The sequence below is a fragment of the Nanorana parkeri genome, unplaced genomic scaffold (genome assembly GCF_000935625.1).
Source record: "Nanorana parkeri isolate BGI_ZX_2015 unplaced genomic scaffold, ASM93562v1 scaffold282, whole genome shotgun sequence".
NCBI classification, from domain to species: domain Eukaryota; kingdom Metazoa; phylum Chordata; class Amphibia; order Anura; family Dicroglossidae; genus Nanorana; species Nanorana parkeri.
The window spans coordinates 964099-987459 of record NW_017306550.1 but is presented as its reverse complement, the minus strand read 5'-3'; the positions used below and the strand labels follow the sequence as shown (position 1 = coordinate 987459).

The 23361-nt window shown below is 45.1% G+C and overlaps 1 protein-coding gene across 1 annotated transcript in view; it reads left to right on the top strand.

Moving 5' to 3' along the window:
* The first annotated feature begins 3101 nt into the window (after positions 1–3101).
* LIMK2 (LIM domain kinase 2) overlaps positions 3102–23361 on the top strand; it is a 37784-nt gene continuing 17524 nt past the window's right edge. Inside the window, exons 1-4 of the mRNA XM_018557427.1 lie at positions 3102–3241; positions 16495–16558; positions 18348–18453; positions 21820–21929. Coding sequence (XP_018412929.1) covers positions 3172–3241; positions 16495–16558; positions 18348–18453; positions 21820–21929 — 350 coding nt within the window. The 5' untranslated portion in view covers positions 3102–3171. The remainder of the gene's footprint in view (positions 3242–16494; positions 16559–18347; positions 18454–21819; positions 21930–23361) is intronic.

The window sequence follows — 23361 nt, the reverse complement described above, 5'->3', positions numbered from 1 at the left end:
GATCACGTGGGCGCTGTACACACAGGAGATGTGGGCAGATCCTGGAGAGCTCGGAGAGCGGTATCTGGCCGAGGGACTGGTACAGTAATGAATGCTGCTAAGAATCTATGTGAGGGGAATGATTTGGCTTCCCAGCCAATCAGCATCGAGCAGGCCGAATAGCATAGATCCAGCTTCCCGGCTCCATGTTCCCTCGCGGCACTGCCGGTCAGAGGAAATCTCCGTCTGACCAGAAGTTCTGGTATCGGAGCATTTGGGCGAGTGCGAGTATTCGGCGTTGCGGAACCTGGCCTTGGGGCAGCAGGGAGAGTAAATCCGGCCCTGCCCATAGGACTGTTTTTTGTGCACAGATGCATCGGGAAAGATGCATAACGCATTAGTTTCCCAAGCGATACCTTTTTACCTATCGAATCTGCCACGGGCCCTGCCAGAGGAATCTTGCACTGGGCCAAGCTTCAGTATCTTGCTAGTCAGCCCCGCTGGCTGGCTGGCAAAATATCTGAGCAATCTGACTGGATGCAGGCACTGTTCAGGTGTTTTGAGAGCCAGCGGGGCAGACTAGCAAGATACTGAAGATTGGCCAAGCTGGAGATTCCCCCATCCACACAGTTTAGCGTAGATGGAGGAATCTGTTGCACTTTTCCCATCTGACCATAGAAAATATGCGGATAATCTATAGGTGTATGGACAGCTTAAAGCTGGCCATAAACTGATCTATTTTTCTCGTTCAACCCGCAGGCTGAACGGGAAAAATATAACCGGTTCCGCCATCAACACTTAGAAGTATGTTGATCAAGGAATCCCACTGTTTGCATTGTATTTTGACAGCGGCCGACGGCCAATGTCGAAATACCCGGCGAGAACCGGCTGTTCATTGGCTGCCGGCTCCTTTAATACGAAAAATTTTCGGCCAGCTCCTGCGATCAGCTGATTGAGGGATGCTGACCAAAAGGGTGTCGACAGCGACACACGCTGTGCAAATTTTGTCCGGTTCCTCAAAAACCAGCTAACATTCGCATTGAATGGTAGGGTGAGCATTCGTCCCCTATTTCCGGGGAGAGTCCCCGGATTGAGGAGACTGTCCCCGGACAAATAATGTCCCCAGGAACCTAAAATAAAAAACATTTTTTTTAATACTCACCTGATCCCTGGATCCACCGACGAGCGCAGCCTCCCATCTCCCACGCTGTCAGAAGCTGCATACAGCGTGCGCCGGTTACTATTTAAACCAGAGCGCACTGTATGCAGCTTCTGAGAAGATACACTATAAGCGTAGCGGGGAAGCCAGCTCTGCATTTTGCTAATAGCACAGCCTGTCAGAAGCTGCATACAGCGTGCGCTGGTTTAAATAGTAAACGGCACAATCTTTATGCCTCTTCTGACAGCGTGGGAGATGGGAGGCTGCGTGCAGTTATCTTCCAGGTTAGAGCTCATTCACACTTTGCATATGCTGGGTTTTTTTTCTGTATGCTGTATTTTATGTTTATGTGCATTTTAACATATTTTTGTTAATTTGTTAAAAGAGAACTATGAGGTGAGTGATTTTCACTCAGCCTCATAGTTCTAGCTGAGCTGTGACAATGAAACTGTCACAGGTCGGCTCAGTAGATCGGGAAGTGAGTGAACACATACCGGCGTTAGCTCACTTCTCGATCTATCCCTGCAGAGAGCCGTGACAGTCACTCACAGCTCTCTGCAGAGATTCCCCCCCTCCCCTATCCGATCCTCCAGCGCTGACTGGCGAAACGGACGGGGGAGGGCAGAGCTGGCTCTGCCTCTAGATAGGCAGAGCCAGCTGTCAATCCCGCAGCTGGGTGGATCCAGACATAATTGTCAGGATCCGTCCCGGCTACGGCGTCTCAGTATACTGCGAGCTGTAGCTTGCGGTATACTGAGCTTTGGGTGATGGAAGGACGCTAGTTTGTGTTCGCACGTGACCCTTAGGAGAACTATGGGGAAAAGCCCTTTAAGCAATGTAAAGGAAAAAAACATTTATAATAGCAATTTTCAACATTGAGCATGTATTACAAACAAATAAAAATGTGATACATATGTGTGTTTCTGCACTGAGGCCTCTGCAGGGTCTCAGGGGGGTCTGTGCAGCCTGCAGAGCCCACCACAGATCCTGCACAGCCTCCCAGAGACCCCGCAGAGCCCACCAGAATTCCTGCCCAGCCCATCCAAAACCCCAGCTTTCCTGCTATGCTAATAGCAGAATATGTGTGCTGTATCCAGAGACTGACAGGTTATGCAAAAAGTCAAAAACAGGAAGGTGTGTGTGTGTTGCCTGACTTTTGCCTTGCCTAGGGCAGCCTCAAACCAAAACACACCACTGCCCATCTCCAACGCTGTCAGAAGCTGCATAGAGCGTGTTCCGGTTACTATTTAAACCAGCACGTGCTTTATGCAGCTTCTGAGAAGATACGCTATTAGCGTAGCGGGGAAGCCAGCTGCGCATTCTGCATAGCTTACGAAAATAGCGCAGCCTGTCAGAAGCTAAGAACAATTTCCTTGGATTTCATTTTAAAAAATCTGGTCACCTTATTGTATGGGCACCTTTAATCATCCCTTCATACATGTGAGATAGAGCCCTTAGATTGTAAGTGCCTTAGGGACAGGGACTGATGTTACTGTGTAGTATGTGTATCGGTGCGGTAGTATGTATCGGGACTAAATGAACAATAACCTTTACCTACTCTATCCAAAACTACAAAATAGTTTTGTTTATACATATAATCGTTTCATAATCGTAATTCTAATAGGCACATACAGTATGCACCAGATCCAGAATGATTCTGGATCCCAAATATGTGATGTTTCCAGAGACCAGATACATACACATCCATCCATGCATCCTTTTTAGATCACGGGTCAGGTTATGGTTAAGGCATTTCTAACAACTCTGGGCCAACAGATTACACAAAGTTTGCCTTTCGAAAAACCCTGTGTTATCTCCGTGTTTGCAACACATTGTTTGCTCATTTCCCTTTTATCCAGTGAGCAGTGACAAAAACCTAGCTCAGCCTCACACAGCAAGCCTGTCAAGTGACGCCCAAGGTGGGCGTGGCTCATGAAGATGTCCACGTGGGCGTGTTCTAGATAGGAGTATTAGCCGAAAGGGAGGTGTCTGATGCAGGTAAAGAATTGATTCTTGCCGGTATCCATACGGTGATGTCACCCGAAGATGTCATCGACTGTGTGTGTATGAAGCAGGAGCGGCCCGGGCAGATCGGAGGTGCGGGTAGGTGTTGGGAGATGGGGCGTTATTTCTCTGTAGTATACAGTGGCGGTGTATGTACACAGATCCGTGCTGTGATCTCTATGAGTTGTGTGTAGATCGGGGTTGCCCTGTGTACCTGGAGGCTGTGCTAGGGCATGGAAGTGAGGGAAGGGCTGGAAGTCCATGATCAGCGAGGTGTATGTCGGCTCATATCCTGAGCTTGTTATTCGTGCGTCCAGCAGAACAATCGTATCGGAATTCCTTTGTTCTCCGGATTTTTGATTGCCAGGAGCCTGTAGTACAGGAACTCCCATGACACAGGGGCTGACTGGAGAAGAGATCGGCCTGTGTGTGTATGGGGGGAGGGTTACAGATCGGGGATAGTTGTATGATGTCCGATCAGTGGAATTCCTTTTCTGCAGAGCTCGGGGGTATTTACTATCACTGCTCCTCCTGTTGCTACTACTGGAATTTGGAAGGGGAACTCATAAACTCTGGAGCAGTTGCCCATGGCAACCAATCGGATTCTCTGTTTCATTTTCAAAGCTTAACTGAACAAACTAAAGAGAGCAGCTGATTGGTTGCCCTGGGCAACTCCTCCAGATTCTGTCTGCTCCAGTTTTTATGACTTCCCCCCAAAGTGTTAGATAAGAGTGAATGGGTGTGTGATACACATCTGTTATTTACTGCTGGATAAGAGGCATTTGCAATGTAAATATTTACATGTATGTAAGTACAGTTCCTTCCCTAGAACTAGGGTGGGGGAGCAGTAATACTGACAACAGTGCTAAAACTATTTTTTAGGTTAAACGCCTCTAAGATTAGTTTTTGCTGTCCCAATGAGCTGATTTTGTGGAGTCCCAACCCAATGAGCTCAGCCAATTCTCGCCACTTCCTGTCCCAGAGGTGCAACAGGAAATGAGAGAAAATCTCACCAAAGTAAGGGGAATTTCCATCTTGGTTGTCACTGGAACATTTGTTTCCATTGGATGATTTCTTGCTCCAAGGTTAGGTTTCTCCTCACTTCTGTCCAGGACCAGTATGAGGGAATCTCCTCAGCAGGGACATGGACAGCAAGAAAAACTTTAGAGGGTCTAACCCTTTCCCATTCTAACCAAAACAAAAACCCTCTTTGAAGTATATCCTCAGCCAACACTTTTTTAGTTTTGGTGTAGGGCAGAGGAAGGCAAGCTTCCGGGCCTCCAGCTGTGGTGAAACTGCAAATCCCATCATTCATCTGCCTCCAGGAGTCATGCCTGTGGCTGTCAAAGTGTTGCAATGCCTTATGGGATTTGTAGTTTCAACACAGCTGGATGGCAGAAGTTTGCCTACCTTTGGTGTAGGGAAGAGTTTAAACTCCTGTCAGTTTTTTTGTCTCCATCCGTGTGCCATTAGGGCAGGGGTGGGCAACTCCAGCCCTTCAGTTCTGGAACTACAAGCCCCTTGAGGCATGGCATGACGCCCAGAGGTATAACGGGATTTGTAGTTAAAGCACAGGTGGAGGGCCGGAGTAGCCCACCCATTCCTGTCTCCTAGACACAACAGGAAATGAGAAGAAATCTCTCCAAAGTAGGGAATAAGCTTTTCATTGTCACTGCAATCAGTCTCCTCATTTTAAGATTTTCCTCCTATTTTCCTGTTTATAGTAACACCTCAAACATTTATAATCTCCCTCACTTTCCATCCTTGTGACAATGGTGACCAGAGAGAGAATTTCTCTAGCACAATACAGACGGCAATTAAAACCTGACAGGGTTGCTAACCCTTCTCTACTTGAAACAAATGAGGCATCTTTGGCTTTAGAAGCACTTCAAGGGCCCAGTCACACCATCAAGAGTGCGTTCTGCCTCTGGAAAGCAACCCGGCCAGCTCAATTTGTTGGGGGGTGGGAGGGGGCGTGGTGGTGCATTGAACTCAATGGCACCGCAGCCATGCCCCCTGCTCACGGTGCGATAGCTGGCACCCGAACGCGTGGCACATTAGTGCCTGCGTTCTGGTCCAGTGCAATCTGCAAAAAATGCTGCAAACACTATAATTTGCAGATCGCACTGGACCGGAACGCAGGCACTAATGTGTCACGCTTTCAGTTGCCGGCGATTGCACCACAGGCAGGGGGGCGTGGCTGCGGTGCCATTGAGTTTAATGCACCGCCATGCCCCTTCCCGCCCCAAAACAAAGTGACCTGGCCAGGTTGCGTTCCAGAGGCCCAACGCACTCCTGATGGTGCGACAGGGGGCTCAAGGAAACGAGAGAAACCGAGACCACCATTGCTGAGCTCCTTCTGAAAATTGTCTGAACGTCATGGTGGCAGTCTTGTTTCATTTCTTTGAGCCACTGATCCAAAATAAATATATGCAGGTATGACTTTCATCAGGATATGTACAAAAGTATTGAAGCCAGCGGATTGCTGGTCTGTGGACGGTTTCGCTCCATTTTTCTTTAATGCCATCGTTCTGATCTGTCAGTACTGTATGAGTACTGTAGTATATGTCAGGGCAAATAAAAAAAACATGCAGTACGTTTCTGTAACGCATGCAAATTTCCCAGTGTCTTTTCCCTTGTAACAGGGAAATATCTATTGACCTGGCAGAAATGCACTCATCTCTTAAGTCCTGTTGTGGGCTGACAACACACAGCTTTTTTTGTGGACTGAGTGGTATAAGCCCTTCCCAGTTTTCTTTTGCTAAACTACTCAAAGCCACCTACTTTCTTATTCCACTCCATAGAGACTAATGATTCTATAACACCAAGATAACAACTAGGTGGGCTGATTAGTAGTGATGGGCTCGGGCGTGTTCGCAAGCGCCTCGTGCCGAGCCCGCCAGGAAGCCGTCAGCGCGCAGGGCCAATCACAGGCATGTTCCCGGTCCGCAGCTGCAGAGATCGGGAAATGTCTCGGTGCCTGTGATTGGCCCTGCACGCTGATAGCTTTCTGGCGGGCTCGGCACGAGGCGCTTGCGAACACGCCCGAGCCCATCACTACTGATTAGACTCCTTGAGATCACACAGGAAGTGTGCACAGGACTCGGGACAACTCCTCAATTTCTTGCATGTATTATTATATTATAGTATTTTTTTGGCACTTAACAGATAAATATAACAAAACATTGTTAAAGGAGAACTATGAGGTGAGTGCTTTTCACTCATCCTCATAGTTCTAGCCGACCTGTGACGATGAAACTGTCACAGGTCGGCTCAGTAGATCAGGAAGTGAGCGAACACATACCGTTACCCTAAGGAGGACTATGGGAAAAGCCCTAACCCCATAGTTCTCCTTTTTAATGGTATATTTAACAGACCAGAAGTTCATTGTTGGGGTTTGCATACACTTTAACGGGTGATATTATTAACTTTGGGGCAGTGCAGGTTTACGGATCATTCTGCAGCACAAAATAGAAAGAGAAGATGCAGCAGATTCAGGTGCTCTGAACAACGCTCAGCAGGCCTAGGGGTAGGCAACCTCGGCACTCCAGCTGTGGTGAAACTGCAAATCCTATCATGCTTGTGGCAGTCAAATCTTGCAATGCCTCATGGGACTTGTAGTTCCATAACAGCCAGAGTGCTGAGGTTGCCTATCCCTGCTTTATACCTTCAAAGTAAATGGAAGATCTGCCATTTTGGAACCCTGTATACACTAGCATGTAAAGGGGCATTCTGTGCATGTCTGATATGTGGTAAGTAGTGATGTGTGCAGGTGAGAAGCCAGTTTGCCCAAATGTGACTGATGCCCTCTACACACAGTCCAATCAGATGTGGCGGGGGAGTTCTGCGCTCCTTTGTGACGTGTCGCTGCAGGGCGGGGAATGCGCCCCCTGCAACTTATTGGGCCGGGAGGGTGTGTCAGTCACAATTTTGCATAGCTTGGGCAAACTTAGTTTGCACCAAGCACCCAAACATTAGTAGTAGAAAGCTCTCCTCAGGGCTGACAAAATGAACTGTGCCACATAGCTCAATATAAAGATGTGGCGGGGGTGTTCTGCGCTCCTTTGTGACGTGCCGCTGCAGGGTGAGGAAAGCGCCCCCTGCAACTTATTGGGCCGAGATGAGGGTGTGTCAGTCACAATTTTGCATAGCTTGGGCAAACTCTGTTTGCACCAAGCCTCCAGACATCACTAGTAGTGAGCTCTCCTCAGGGCTGACAAAGTGAACTGTGCCATATAGCTCAATATACAGATGTGTCAGGGGTGTTCTGCTCCCCTTCGTGACGTGTTGCTGCAGGGCGGGGAATGCGCCCCTTGCTGGAATGAACACGGACTGCAATGTATGTGAATGGCAGTGATGTCTCTGTTCATTTGAAGAGCACTGGCAGCCTCTGCATTCATCAGCTGTATGTATGATCCCTAAGGGCTTAGCTACACAAGAGATATTTAATCACTTGGTAGCATGAGATTAACATCTTGCTGACAATTGCTTCATTCACAGGGTTTCAGTTTCAGTGTGTTGCATATATATTGGTCAACAAGTGATTAATGTAAAAATGGATATGTAACTAAGCACGTAACCCATTTATGTCTCTCTCATAGACAGTAGACACTGCTGAGCACTGTAGGTCAGGCATGGATGGGCTGCTTCATGTTGTCTTTAGCTTGAGCTCTATGTGATGGGTACCTCATTGTGATATACAGGTGGAATAGCTAGTACTTCTCTATAATATACCACCCCTCCCGCACACTGCAACACATCTAAACAGGTAATCCGCAACCCAACATTACTAATACTTCGCACTAGCAGCTTGCTTTACTGCACAACCGCTGGTGTGCGCTGACAGGAAGTGGTGCAATGCACTTGTTTCAGTGCATTGCATTGTTTACCTTTTTTCTTTGTCCCAACTTTATTGAAATGTCACAAAGTTCATTCAGTTCTATTCACCTGAGCATGCTGGAATTCGGTGTACTGGGTTGCACAGAAAGCAAGTACTGCATGTGCTTGAACTGATTTCATAATAAAAAAGGCAGTGTGCCATGTGTATGCGTTAGGCCCAGCAGAGCCCAACGCATGTGGTGTGAACAGATCCTTACAGATGTGTTCTGTGAGATCTGTGCAGTAAGGCCTCTAAAGCTGGCCATACACTTTACAATTATCTGCAGATTTTCTGTGGTCAGATGGAAAAGGTGCAACAGATTCCTCCATCTACACTTAACTGTGTGGATGGAGTAATCTCCACCTGGGACAATCTGTTGCACTTTTTCCATCTGACCACAGAAAATCTGCAGATAAATTGTAAGGTGTGTGGGCACCTTTACACACAGGCGGTGTCCGTTCTGATCAGCAGGGGATCTATGAACAGAAAATGTGAAAATTGCACCTCCAAAATCCTACTTCATATTAGAGGCTAACATCTTGGATGACTCAATGATTACCAGGCAATCAGCAGAAAGAGGTTGGAATGTTGTACATTTTCATTGTTCATGCATTTTCAGATAAAAAGGGAGTATGAGTTTAGATAAGATCAGATGTCGTGGGATATCTGTAGGTGCAAGAATGCTGTTTGAAAAGAATCGGCCTCATGAAAATATAACAAGTTATCAGAAAGAAACTGCGTATTGAGAATAGGCAGATACTGGGTCATTGGCTGGACAGCGAGCTTTATTTGTCATTGCCTGTGCTTGTTGTCTATACCAGCACTTCTTAACCAGGGTACCTTCTGGCTTCCTCTGGGGTGCCTCAGAAATTTGGGACAGTGTCATGCCTTTCCACGGTATGGGCCGGTCTCCAGGATCATGGACGTGAATGACGCTAATCCAGGGAGGGTGAGATCCATTTAGAAAAGGTTTGTAGTTCAGTTTAATCCAGCCCTGCTGTGCCTCCTAACCTCTGCCATGCTGATGCAGCTGCAGCTCCTGATTTGTGAATGGGATCTTTTGATGTGATGTAATGGGGTGGGCACTAATGTAATGAGGTCTTTACTGTGTTTTTGTATGGGGTCCCCCCTTAAAATCTATACCAGATCCCTATCTCAGATAAGTGTCTAGTATGCATTTTCAGACATCCCAACCTGCAAAACCTTATTTTAGGGTGGTGCCCTTTCTGTAGTTTTTTTTTTTTCCTCACAGCAGCTGCCATCAGAATAAAAAATCAGATTGCAGGGCATTTAATAGCTAGGCTGCTTTTGGCTATTGCACCCACCCACTGCCGCTATCAATTAGCAGAGGAGGGACCTGAAGGAGAACTTAAGTTCCATAGGATCATTGTCTCATACCGCAGGTTCTGAGGGTTGCTCCAGGGCGTGTTCATTCTGTTGCATCTCAGGTGTACTTTTCCTTCCCTGAACATGTGACTGAAGTGTGTGCCTATTGTCCTTCTATGGTTTTCAGTGGCGTAGTTCTCAGCCAGTCATTTCATGCAAGGTTTTCAGCTAATACATTTCGCTCAGTGAAAATGTTTCCGGACTATTTACACTGGCCATGAAATCTGACGTGTACACTTTTTACCTCCGTAAGCTCCTTTTAATCTGCATCTCATTCCAGTCCTATCTTTTCTTTACTATGTGGAAATAAGCTGCGTTCCCTGATGTAATCTAATACTAAGTATTAGGCTGTGTTTAGCTGCCTTTCTTTTCCGGATATTTAACATTCAACAACAATTCTCAGTTTACAGCTATTTTCTCTGGACTTGAAAGTGTGTTTGGTGCTGTAACATATGTTTGCACTTTTAAAATGTATTATGTGAAACATATGTGCATTTTAACGATACTCTCCACCATAGGCTAACTGCAGAGGGATCCTTTTACAGCATCGATTTAATGTTCAGGTCAATGATTGGATGAACATTGTGAGCAAAGAAAAAAGAAAAAAGGAAAAGCTCTTTGGCTGAGGTTATACTTCTCAGGCTGGCTTCCTCCACACTGAGCTGTGAGACGCAGAGGAAGCCGGCCCAGGAATGAGCTTACTCTTGGTCTGACCCAGACCACCTTCCTCTATGGCTCACAGGGCATTGAGACACAGACAGGAAGTCAGCCTTGGCCAGGCTATTTATCTGTATATGCTTGTTACTGGGTTAGCTTCCTGTCTGCTTCAAATCAACGTGGAGAAAACATTACATTTGGCAAAAACACATCTAGAAGGAGTGATTAGAAAGTGACCAAATAGATTTTAAGAGATAAAGCTGTTTATCTTTATTCACGCTTTCTAATTATACTTCAGGTGGACCTAAACTCACAAATATGAAGATTTTTTATTTTATATAGAGGACATCCACAAATGTTAATTGTACCTTAGCAGTACTCCTAAAAAATGATATATCTTTTGTTCTGAATATCAGTGCACTTCCAATACTGTATGTGAGGGTCCCTAGGCACTCCTCTGCCTACAGCCTTATATCTGTAGTATGAGATCTAAGACACTGTTGCCTCTGACTGCTAGTCTCATGAGATTTGGTCGTGTCACTGCTGTTCTGCATTCATCTCCTTGCTTCTGCTTCATCCATTCTGTAGATCTGGGCTTTGTGAACTTCGGGGCGTGTTGATCCCCTGCAGCTTTCACTGGTTCCTCCGGCTGACTTCCAGGCAGTACATGATCCATGCTTCTCTCTATATAAAAATGACTGTCCATAGTAATCATTTAAAATTATATATAAAAATGATTGTTTGTAGTAATCAGGAAATTAAATACTAATTATGGGAACAAATTTAAATCCCATTTCTTCTAAAGAATATTTAATTACTTGAAATGTCCTTAACCTGGCCACAGGTTCATTTTAGGGTCCGCTGACACCATCGCCTAGAACACTGGTGGCGAACCTATGGCAGGCGTGCCAGGGAGGGCATGTGGGGCTCTCTCTGCTGACACGCAAGCCTAGGTTCAGATTAACATATGGGGGCTTCTGAAGATATGCCTGACCGCCCTGGATCGCCTCGGTATGCAATCCGGGCTGGCCACACCACCTGACCACCCGAGAGCTGCAAAGCCCCCCTAAGAACCCACACAGTGCCCTTGACAGCCATGCAGACCACCTAAGAGCCCGCAGAGGTTGCAATTGCAGGGTTGGCACTTTTAGATATATAAGTTGGTTTAGTGATCCAGTTTGGGCACTCAGGCTCAAAAAGGTTCACCATCACTGACCTAGAAGGTTTTAGGGCCATGGTTGGGTGTCACATGAGGAGTCCAGCCTTCATCTATAAGCTGCATCGTTCAATGCTCTGAGTGGACCCCAGTGGAACATGGTCTGGGGAGCCGAGGGTGGCCATGTTTCAGCAACAGCTTGTTGGTTGGTGGCTTTTTTTCATGTGGGTGGATAGAGTGAACCCCTGGGTAGACCCCAAGCCAAACAGTGTAGGGTCAGTGGAGATCTAATGGTGGGGAGGGTAAGGGAGATTACAAGAAGTAGGGGAGAGATATTCGGGGTTGTAGGAAGGAGGGGTTGTGAGGAAGGGGTTTAGTTACCGTACGTGGTACTCTCCATAATGTTTTTGAATTCAGGAGTTGTTTTGTAATAAAACCAGCAAGCCCAAGTCGTGGTATATTTACTCAGGCTGCCTTGGACTGTGTGGATAAGTTCCTACATTTCCACTACTCCAGTTTCTCAGTAAGGGAGCTTTTGTTGTTCTCCAGCTCGTTGGAATTCACATCCTAGCTGCCTTACCCATATTATTGGCCAAAGATTTCATATATTGTTTCCTAAGTAAGCATGCGAGATGCAAAATGTATTGAGAGGGGGAGAAATCTAGTATATAAGTACGTTCAATCGTGATAATTCAGTGTACATTTGACCAATCCGTCTGGGAAATGGGACATTTCCAGCACATATTCACTTTGAAATCTTTGGGAAGTTTTTTCTGAAGTAGGGAGGGTGGTCTGTACCATCAGGAAATGTCTAATCTGTAGATAAGACCAAATGGGGCTTCTGGGAGATGTTAACTGTTACTGGGCCAGAAACTGAATCTCTCCAACAGGGGGCTTGTAACTGTTCTGCACTATATGTGCTACTGGACATTGCCTCAGACATGATTTTTGGAGAAGTAACAAATTATTCTGACATCAATATTTCTTATAAAAAGATGTGACTGTCACATAGGCCCTTGGTTGCTACAATACTAACATCTGGAATAGAAACAAAATATCTTGCGCAATGTCATCTGAGTCTTGTTAAATATTTATAGCTAAACTCTTGTGATTTAATACTTCGCCCTTGAAAAACGAAAAACACTGACTTTTCTAAAGTTACCATGTGGCAGCTAGACCTAGTAGACCTCTGGGGGAATGTATAATGTCAGGCCAATGATTTCCAGTCAAAACCTTCTATGATAAGTGTTAGTAAACATTTGATATTGGTCAGGTTATTTTTTTTTTTATTTTTTTTTTTTACTGTTGTATTTTAATTTTTTTTTCTTTTGTAAAGTGTATTCAAACCCCAAAACAAAAATGTAATTGACAGATTACCTATTGATAGTATCTATCTTTTTTTTCCCCCTTTCTAACCACAAGTCCGCGGTGTTACACCCCCTTCCAATCCAGGCCATTTTTCAGTATTTAGCGCTGCGGTACTTTTACTGACGTTTATTCCATCATGCAACGCTCTACTGAACTGAATTTTATACAATTTTTTTAGGGACACATAGAGCTTTCTTTTGGTGGTATTTAATCATCACTGGGGGTTTTTATTTTGTAATGAGGAAAAATTACCAAAAAAAAAACCTGTTTCCCCTAAATTAAATGATAAAACATTTGTTACCCAATTTTTTGGTAAAATATAAAAGGCGGGGTAACGTCGGGTAAATAGACACCAAACATGTCAAGCCTTAAAATTGCGTGTGAAACCTCAAAAGACTACAATACCCAAAATTGGCCATAGGCGACGCTTTAAAAGCTTTTACCGCTCATATGTTTAGTGTTCGTGGCGATTTGTAACATGTGTAGCGCAATTGTCATTTTCGCACGCTGGCGCATCAAATGCATATTTACGTTTATATGTGTGTGTAAACGTGGGGGACTTGGGATTTAACTTTCTATGTATGTAACTTTAATTTTTTTACTTTTTAACTTTTTAAAAAAAATGTATACACTTATTTGTTATTGCTATTACATAGGGGGATAACAATCCCCCTATATAATAGCAAAGGCACACAGAGACCCCTAATGTCTCCATAAAGAGGACCTGTCAGAGACCCCTAATGTCACCTGGGGACCCCAAAAGAAGCTGATGAAGCACAGATCTGCTTCATCAGCTTCTTCTCCCTGGCTATAGCAGCCAGAGGACTGACAGGTGAATGTATTGCACAGAAGTGTATTACACGTTACTTCCGCATTCACAGTACGGAGGGAGATCAGCAAGGAGGAAGATGCTGAGCTCCCTCCCAACTTGCCTCCTGACGCCCTCCCGAGCCGGTTCCAGAACGCAGATGAGCTAGCAGATCCCGGGATTGAAGGTGAGGAGTCAGGAGGGGGCGGCACTCGAGGGGGGAGAGCAGCAAGTTAGCACATACATACGATCGGTAGGCTATAGAGCCACCGATCATATGTATGTCAAACAGCCAGTAACGGCTGTAAGGAACGGGCGGGTTTTTTCTGCCCGTGCGCGCGCAGAAAAAAAAAGTTGTCTGGAGACGGCAACCCATAAATGTGTGCCCGCCGTCCGTCTGTTTTTTCACAATGGGCGGATGGCAAAAGGTTAATTTTATCCAGTGATCTGAGCAACAACACACTTCCTGTCTTAGGCTCCGTTCACACCAGGGCGGTTCGCGTGGATTTTTCCACACTGAACCTCCAACAGTAAAAAAAAAAAAAACATTTATTCCTATGGGGCCCATTCACGCAATCACGCGTTTCAATCCGCCTGCTGCCCAAACTGCTCCCTGAGCTACTTTTTCAGCGCTGATCATCGCGTTTTCCATATAGATTTCATTGGAAACGCGATGATCAGCGAGTTTTGGGGTGTTTTTAATTGCGTTTCGGTGCTGAAACGTAATTAAAAACGTCCTTTCAAAAATTGTGTGGAAATCGCGCTGGACCGCTGCCGCCCTGGTGTGAATGGGGCCTTAGGGTGGCTCCACTCACTCCTCCACTGTACTTGTAAAGCAGCATTGTCCCCCTCTGGAGAGCTTGGTGTTAGATGGACTTGTAGATTTTGATGACCTCACAAAACTGACTCAAGCCATGACCCCAGTTGACACAATCTAACCAGTTACAGCAACAGTTTCTTGAATAAAGGCTTTTAACTATATGAATAAAAGCTGGCCCCTGTCAGTGGTAAATGGTTTGTCTCAACTCTCCAACTTCCACTCTTGCTGGAGAAGTTGGTCTGGGATAGGAAGTTGAAAGAAACAAAGGCTGCCGTGTTAGTGCTTTCCACAAACTGCATCATGAATGTATTTATTTTTTTTTGCACATAGTTCCACTTTAAAGCAGAACTCCGGGCAAAACCGTTCTTAACCCTTGCAGTAGGGGCTATCCCAGCACTGCAAGGGTTAAGTGCTAATTTTTTTGTCTAGGTGCTAAAATAACCACCTGATCCTCTGAGCTGGCCTAACGCCTCTCTTCCTCCTCCGCTGCAGTGATCTAAGGTCCTCAAGTCATCATACTCTATACACAGTGTATAGGACATCGGACACCGAGGGGTAGAGAGGCTGGAGGGAGCGCTGTGACAGCCAGCACTCCCTCACTCCAAGGATTGGGTAAGTTATAACTTTTTGTCTTAACCCCCCTCCAAAAAAACGAGCCCTTAACCCTTGGGGGTAGCCCCACTGCAAGGGGTCTTAAGAACAGTTTGCCCTGAGGTCTTCTTTAAAGAGTAATTCTACTTTTCCCATGTGAATTTGGGGAAATTGGAATTGCCCCTACCAATCTACCCACACTGCTCTTACCTGTTAATGAACGCTCCTTCCCTTCTGTGGCTGCCAGTGCACACAACAGTGCAGCCCTGTGCTCAGTATTCAGTATTTTTATTGCTGCTCGCAAATGGCGAGCACTCATTGGAAGAAGAAACACTTCTCATTAGTCGGTTTGTTCAGGTGACTGCGCTGTCCAATCAGTGCTAGCCATTTGTGAGCGGATTTTATAATGCTGCCCACAGGGCTGTGCTGCTGTGTACGTTGTATGGGTCCTACATCAGCAGCCACGGAGAGGAAGAAGCAATCGTTGACAGGGTAGAGGTTAAGGGATGAAAGGGGAAAATTGGTGGGGGTAATTCTATTTTCCCAAATTCACCTGGAAAAGTGCAATTACCCTTTTTAATTTGGTGTGTGTGTGTCTGCACAGTTTTCTTAGTCCTACCACAAACATCTGTTAACTCCTGCTAGGCCAAGTCAAGCAGCCTCCTGTGAGGGGACAATGTTGTTGTGCTTATTCTGAATTCAGAGCAGCGTTGTCACCCTCAGGCTGTGCCTGATGAAGGGGGTGTGGTTATCATCATTGTTACTGCTAATTTACAAGCATGTCAATCAGAACCTGGCCACACCTAGTCCTACCTCCTGGATTGACAGCACCTGCCTCTGTTGCTGAAACCCTCCCAAGTTTGGCACCTGTTTAAACTGTCATACTGGAGCATACTCTAATTAACCCTTTCACTGCCGCTGACGTACGCCATACTTCGGCAGCAGTAGGCCCTATAAGGGAACTCCCAGCTGAGCCTGTTTACATGTGTAAAGCTGAATGTCGGTTTTACCCTGATGTAAGTGTAAAAAAAAAAAATGTTACAAAAAATAAAGTTAAACAAAATACATGTAAAAACCCTTTTCAAAAGTCCCCTGCCCTGTCAGGTGCACCTATGTAGTAAACCACTATTATGCCACACGCTGGTTTGAGAGCAATAATTCCAGGTCGTTATTCATGGTTAACTCTAAATTGATGACCTGTAAAAGCGTATAAATCATTGCCTTTAGACAATTTTGGGTACTGTAGCTTTTTTTTTTTTGTTGCCATTTCACAGCCGCGCTCAAATTTGAAGCCTGGCATGTATGATATTTATTTACTTGGTGCAACCTCACCTTTTTATACTGAACAAAAATGAGGTAATCTATTGTGTCTGTGTGCACTAAACTGAACATGAGCATATTTTTTTTAACAAAAAATCTGTATTTGACTGCCACCATTTTATTCTACAGGGTGTGTGCTTTCAGGAAAAATATCTATCTATATTCTGGGTGGTTTTAAGTAATCTTCAGGCCAAAAATGTGTGCAAAAAAAAAGCAAAAACGTCTCTGGCAGTGAAAGGGTTGACAAAGATAAAATGATACATGGATATTATGTTTTGATAAACTCTCTGATCATGCATCATTCTTTATTATTGTTGTTATTCAGTCTGTGTGATTAACCTAAATAAATGTGTGCTTCTGATTACAGATGCGGCCCTCGTTGAAACCATTGTAATTACTCATGATGCTGAGATGGAGGCGATTAACTCCTGGTGAGTGTAGGAGGCCAGCAATCTTTAATCCAATATTGAACATTTGGGTGGGGAGAGTCTGTAAACAGCTGTAAAATTGCAAAATGGTTGGGCTGTAGCATAGTTCCTCAGCCTGTGTGTGTGTCAGTATGTATATAGAATACTTGAGTATACATCTGTTTTATGAGGATAGGTACAGGATATGTGCATTTACAGAATTTACATGAAGTAGGATCAGTTACTAAGAATAACCTCTTTTATTCAGCACATTTTCAGAATAGCAAGCGTTATACCTGCCAATATTGTCAGGATCCTCCCCATCTTTCTAACCACTGGATCTGCCTCTTGGTGCGCAGCTGAAAACTAGCAGCGCCCACTCCATCCCCGTCAGTCGCTCCAGTCACCACCGGAGCAACTGAGAGGGGAAGGGGAAATCACAGTGGAGGAGCCGCTGGAAGCAGAGACCTATAGCTGTCAGATCAGTGGTCATGTGATCAGTCAGGTTTTAGAGCTGGCAAGGTATAATTGCAGCATAAGGAGGAGTGCATGTGAAAAGAGCTAATAAACATGGCACCACCCGGCTCTACAGAAAGTGACCTTTCACCTAGCCAGGTGGAATGTTGTTGGGCGAACTGTGACTGCACCCCATCACCTGAGAGGATCTGCCTGTCGGAATACAATAGCCTGGTAGGGAAGATTCCTCCATCTACACTGTTTAGCATGGATGGGGGAATCTGTTCAATTTGGTTTTTTTTTCTTCAGCCCTCAGGCTGAAAGGAATTCATCTATAAGTGTATAGCCATCTTGGGCATGAATTTCCAGCTCCTGAGTGTGAAAGGATGTACATACGGACTTGAATGTTGCCTTCATTCAGTGGGCCCTCCGTTGGCAGAACGCTGACAGCGGAGGCAGAACAGAGCGTGCAGAAGAGCTTGATGCTCCTCTACATTCAACGTCTTGTATGAACGTGACCTGAGGCATGTGACACTGACTTCTGCTCAAGTGGCTTGTTTCATGTTGAATGTATACAGTCATGATTATTTTTATGTGTCACTGGATATTTATAAATGATCATAAGCCAAAAAACGGATACCTTTTGCACTGCCAAAACAAAGCCTTCTGTCACTTGTGTACTTTAATGTGTTTCTAGTTTTTACTGTGATACCTACATATTTACTCATACACTTTATTATATCATGTAGTTAGGCAGCATGCACTAAGTTGTCTATCATTTTTGGCAGCAACCTTCCCTTTAAACCTAATGTTCTTGTATTTGGTAGGATAATGTTATATAATGCCACTATACTCCGCTTTAAAGGAAATCTGTAGTGAAAGATAAAGCGGCTGCCGCTACAGGCCTCATTCTAAGAATAGTAGTTGTCTCCCTATCTGTGGCCTTCATGCTGTTTTGAGTTTGGAAACATGGATGCAGATTATTATAAAGTCAAACTATAGTCATAACTTGTGATCTGCATACTTGCTCCAGGCCAGCGTCTCAAATTATTGAAGACGGCTTCAATTTCAGAAGGAGAGGTCAGCAATGATCACCTCAATGCTTGTTTTTACATTATTAACCCCACCGGATGGTTTTTATTTGTACAATCCCATCGTCTTTTTCACAGAGAACAATACGCAGAATTGTAAAATCACCAAACACTTTACAATATGCTAGAAAGTGCGAATACATCTCCAGATTATCCACAATTATTTTATAAATAAGAACCATCACCTGCTAAGAAATTGGCTCTAAATGTAGTAAATTCACCATTTATTGTTGTATTGGTAATTTAAATCCCTTTTTATTTTGTAGCCCAAGAAAACCGGACCCAACAGGACCTCTCTACCCTGTGGACCTCTGGACTGTAGAGCAAGAACAATGTTTGAACTGCAAACTGCGCCTGACAGGGCCAGCTATGGTAAATGCTGCTAAATCCATTTCCTCTTTACCACACGTTCATCAATGGGAGGGTCCTATATCTACATGCATCACCCTAAAAACAATTAAAAAGGCCTCTTCCTAACTGGTACTCCTCCAGTCCCCCGTAATAGGTGGCCAGGGCTTGAAAAATTTTAGGGCGTCTCACCAGTCAGTGAAAAATGCCACCAGGTCAGCATGACCTGACTATAGCCTTGCAATTTATGTTAAAAATGTTTGGGGACAGATAAAGCTTTCTTTTGGTGGTATTTAATCACCACTGGGTTTTTTTTTATTTTTTACTCTATAATGAAAAATGTTAGCTTAGGGTAACGGGAGGACGCTAGTTTGTGTCCTCCCGTTACCCTAAGGAGAACTATGGGGAAAAGCCTTAACCCCATAGTTCTCCTTTTTTAAATAAAAAAAAAAAAAAGAAGTTTCCCTATGTTATGTTATAAAATATTTATTCTTACCCATATTTTTAGTAAAACGTAAAAGTCGGGGTCATATCGGGTAAATAGGCACCAAACATATCAAGCATTAAAATTGCGCGCGCCCGCAAAATCGCAAAAAACAACCACACTGAAAATTGGCCATAGGCGATGCTTGAAACACTGTTCTTGCTAATCACTTTAGTGTTATCAGTAATTAATGGCCCTAAAATTATTGCTCACACACCAACGTTTGCGGTGATATGTAACATGTGCGGCAGAATAGGCGCAATCGTAGTTTTCACACGTAGGCGCACCCAACGCATATCTGCATGTGTATGTGGGGGGCGGGGACTTACATTTTTTTTTTTTGTATGCTTCTTTAAATTTTTGTATTTGTTTTTTTTGGGGGTTTTTTCTACACAACTATATTGCCATCACATAGGGGGTTAAGAAGCCCCCCATGTGATAGCCAATTTACATGACAGGTCCTCCTTTATGGAGACATCAGGGGTCTCCAGGGCCCCTAATGTCACCCAGGGACCCCCAGAGAAGCTGATGAAGCAGAGATCTGCTTCATCAGCTTCTGTAGCTGGAGAGTGACACTGAATGCAAGAAGTGAAGTAATATACATCACTTCCTGCATTTAGGGACTGAGGAGATCAAAGGGAGATTGTGTTACCAGAGCCAACATTAATCCCGCAAGCTACCCTAGAGCCAATATTAACCCCGCACAGCTAACCCAGAGCCGATATCAACCACGCACAGTACCCCAGAGCCGATATCAACCACGCACAGCTACCCCAGAGCCGATATTAACCCCGCACGGCTACCCCAGACCCGCTATTACCTGAGACCCTGCAGAGCACACCATGGATCTTGCAGAGCCTACCTGAGACTCTCTATGGTGGGTGGGCTCCGCAGGGCCCCAGGTGAGCTGGTCGTCAAGGTCCCTTTTCCTGTACCTCCTCCCAACTCTTCTTACCTGCTGCTGCTGGGGCATGGCCTCCTCCACCCCCTCCCGTCATCTCTGCGATGCCGCCCCTGGTACAGCTGATACCCATGTAAGGGGCCCCTCAGGCTGCCCAGACCCCTCACATGGGTACTGGCCGTACCCCCCTGATGGCAGACATGCCAACTCTCCCAGACGCTCCGGGAGTCTCCCGCTATTAGATAACGGCTCCCGGACGGGCTGGATTACGTTAAAATGTGTGACAACGCGACCGGTCACACACTCTAACGTAGTCACAAACTTTGGTAGAACAGAAGCCCTGTATGTAAACATTTAATTAGAGAAATAGACTATAATAGGGAACATTACAGTGTAACGTTCCCCATTTATAATCCACTTTACTATTTGAAACAAAAGCACATAACCCTCGCACCCCTAACCCCCTCCTCCCCCTCGCCCCCGTCGGCTCTGACTCACCCAGCCAGCGGCGCAGGATCTCTCAGCCAGACTCTGTGCTCACTGCAGGGGTCGGGGCGTGTGACTGACTCCTCTCCCGCCACCTGTAACTAGGGACACGGTCGGGAGAGGAGAGCCCGCCCCCTTACTGAGTCGGCAGTGCGGGACCCGGTGTTCTAACACCGGGACCCTGCACGGCCCCATAGTCCACGGGGGTCCCGGTTACGCCACTGCATCGGGCATAGCGGCTGTGCGGGCTGAACACAATCAGGCTGATTGTGTTCGGCCCGACATGCCCTATGGCCAGCCGGCCATGGCGGAGGGGCACACGGGGGGGGCAAGCAATAACCTAGGGGGGGGCAATTGCCCCCCCTCGCCCCCTGTAGCGACGCCACTGCACAGCGGATCTCGGGATCGGCAGTGACAGCTGCTCCTATACAAGTGATCGGGCGTCTCTAGAGACGTCTGATCGCTTGAATGTAAAGCCCCCGGATGGCCGTGTAATTACAATGGCCGGCCGGGAAGCTGCTCGTCGGGCTCCGACGTCGTCTCGTCACAGATGAGATTTTTCAAGCCCTGTAGATGGCGCTCTTGTTACTCATCAATAAAACCCTGCTGAATGAAGTGGGATAACTGAATTTTAAAAAATTACCTTGTTTTAAGAGACTAACCCATCATCCTAAAACCCAATTGAACTCTTAGTTCCAATAATCCAATAAATGCATTCCAGTTGTATCAAAACAAAAGACTAATGGTTTGTTTCTCTATAGCAACCACCGTCTGAGTAGAACAGCCTATTTCCTGGCAGTATGCTGCAAAGTGAGGCCCATGCTCTTTGTGTGGAAGCAGTGGTCTTTCCAAAGTAGTCTTTGCAATCAGAAAAGCTCATGCTCTTGGCTAATTGGAGAGATCTGGTTCAATAGATGGCATGTCAGACCAGGTGAAAATAAAGGGCAAAGTCTAAAAAAAAGAAAACTAATGCAGCCCCTTCAACTAAGGCATGCTAAACTGCAATATATTACATTTTTGTTTTTGGGTTTAGATATGCTTCAGATTTACCCCACCACCCTGTGGTGCATCAAGGACAAATACCTTCAGCTACATTGTGAGATGCACTCAGGAGAGGGAATTTAGAAAAGAAAATTGTACAAAGATACAATTTTTACCCTTAACACTTTTTCCACATACAGAATGGCATTTATAGTAAGCATCGGGAAGACGCACAGAGTGTTCCTTTTGGTGTGTACCTGTGGCTCACACATTGCCTGTACAGTGTGACAGTGTGAAAAATGAAATGCATTAAAACACTGCATTGTGTACTTTTTAGAATGATATTCTATATAAGAGGCGAAATGTGTGGGGGTTTTTTTCTTCTGTATTCTAGTGGATTGTAATTTTTATTATCCATTACATTTCTTGTGGTATTAATGTATACAATTTCAGTATTCTCTTTAAACCGCCTACTCACTCGGCTACATATCTTGGGTGACTCACATTGGAAGTTTTCTGTCTTTGCATTCCCTTTCAGGTGGTCTCCCACTACAAGTTTCACCCAGAATGCTTCTCGTGCTCTGGCTGCAAAGCATTGATAGAGGAGGGGGAGTCATTCAGTTTGGTGGACAGCACAGCACTTTTCTGGTGAGAACTATGGATTTTGGCCTATTTGGAATCAGTGGTCTTTCTATGTGTGAATGTATTAAACAGATATTCATAATGGGTATTATTCTGACTCCGATCGTTGTGATAGCGAAATATATCCCTTGCTGAGACCTCTATGCCTGGCCTGTATAAGCAGATTTACTCACTGCGGACAATCCTCGTCAGACAGCTGAACTCGTCAATACCGATTCATTCAAAAGAGGTGTTTATTCTTTACATCAGGATTACAGCAGATGATAGGAACAGCAGATGAATGGTTATAGTATTGTGCGGTCAGAAAATGATGCCTTTCCTACGTACTGTGCAGATTACCTGAGTGTCCTTGTTACATGTGGCTTTCAACTGTGCCCATGACACAGGAAGTACTGCACACAGGAAGAAGGGTGGGGCTACACTAGGGGAAAATACATCGTCACATGAGGAATAATTACAGAAAACATGTTTGTTACAACAAAAGGCCACTAGATGGCAGCATAGGATAACACATGAATTTAGCTATGAGAAAATAGTTAGGCAAATCACACTATATAAATTCTAACCTATATAACAATGCTAATCTTAACTGAGGCTATGCATCTCATATTCTATGCCCCTGTTGGGGCGGCACAGGTATACACACTTTGTGTGTCAATGTGATAGGCTTAAAGGAGAATTATGGGGAGAGTGAAATGCACTCATCCCCATAATGAGAGCTGACCTGTGACACTGAAGCTGTCACACGTTGGCTCTATAGATCGAGAACTGAGCGATCACATACAGCTGATCACCCAGTTCCCGATCTTCTGTCACTGATCACAGTCACTACTAAGAGTAGTGACTGTCAGTCATCGCTCTCCATAGGTATTCCCCTTTTCATTCCTCCAACACTGACTGGAGGGGCAGGGGGCAGGCTCAGCTCGCTCTGCCTCTAGAGGGGCAGAGGCAGCTGTCAATCAGGTGGGGAGGGGGGTGGATCCCGTCAATATTGTTGGGATGTTTCTCGCTGCAGCACGGCTCGGCACTGTCAGCATATAGCGGGCAATAGCCGTCTATATGCTGAGTTTTGGTTCACTGGAGGACATAATAAATGTCCTCCTGTGACCCTAAAGAGAACTATGGCCAAAAATGCTTGGGCCATAGTTCACTTTTTTAATTTTTTTTTTAGCAACACTTGTATCTGTTGTTATTGTTAAACTTGTGAGTATATGTGTCTACCGATTTTGTATGCATACAGTATGTGCTGATTACCTTCCCTTAGGGTGTATTTATTACCAATTCACTGAACTTAGGAAATCTTTCTGAACGTTCATTCTGTGATGCAGAAACAAACATTTTTAGATACAAATTTCTTTTCAGGTCAAATGTAATATTGCATTTTGCCCACTAGATGGAGCTAAAGAGCATGGAAAATACGTATTCATTTCCTTTCCTC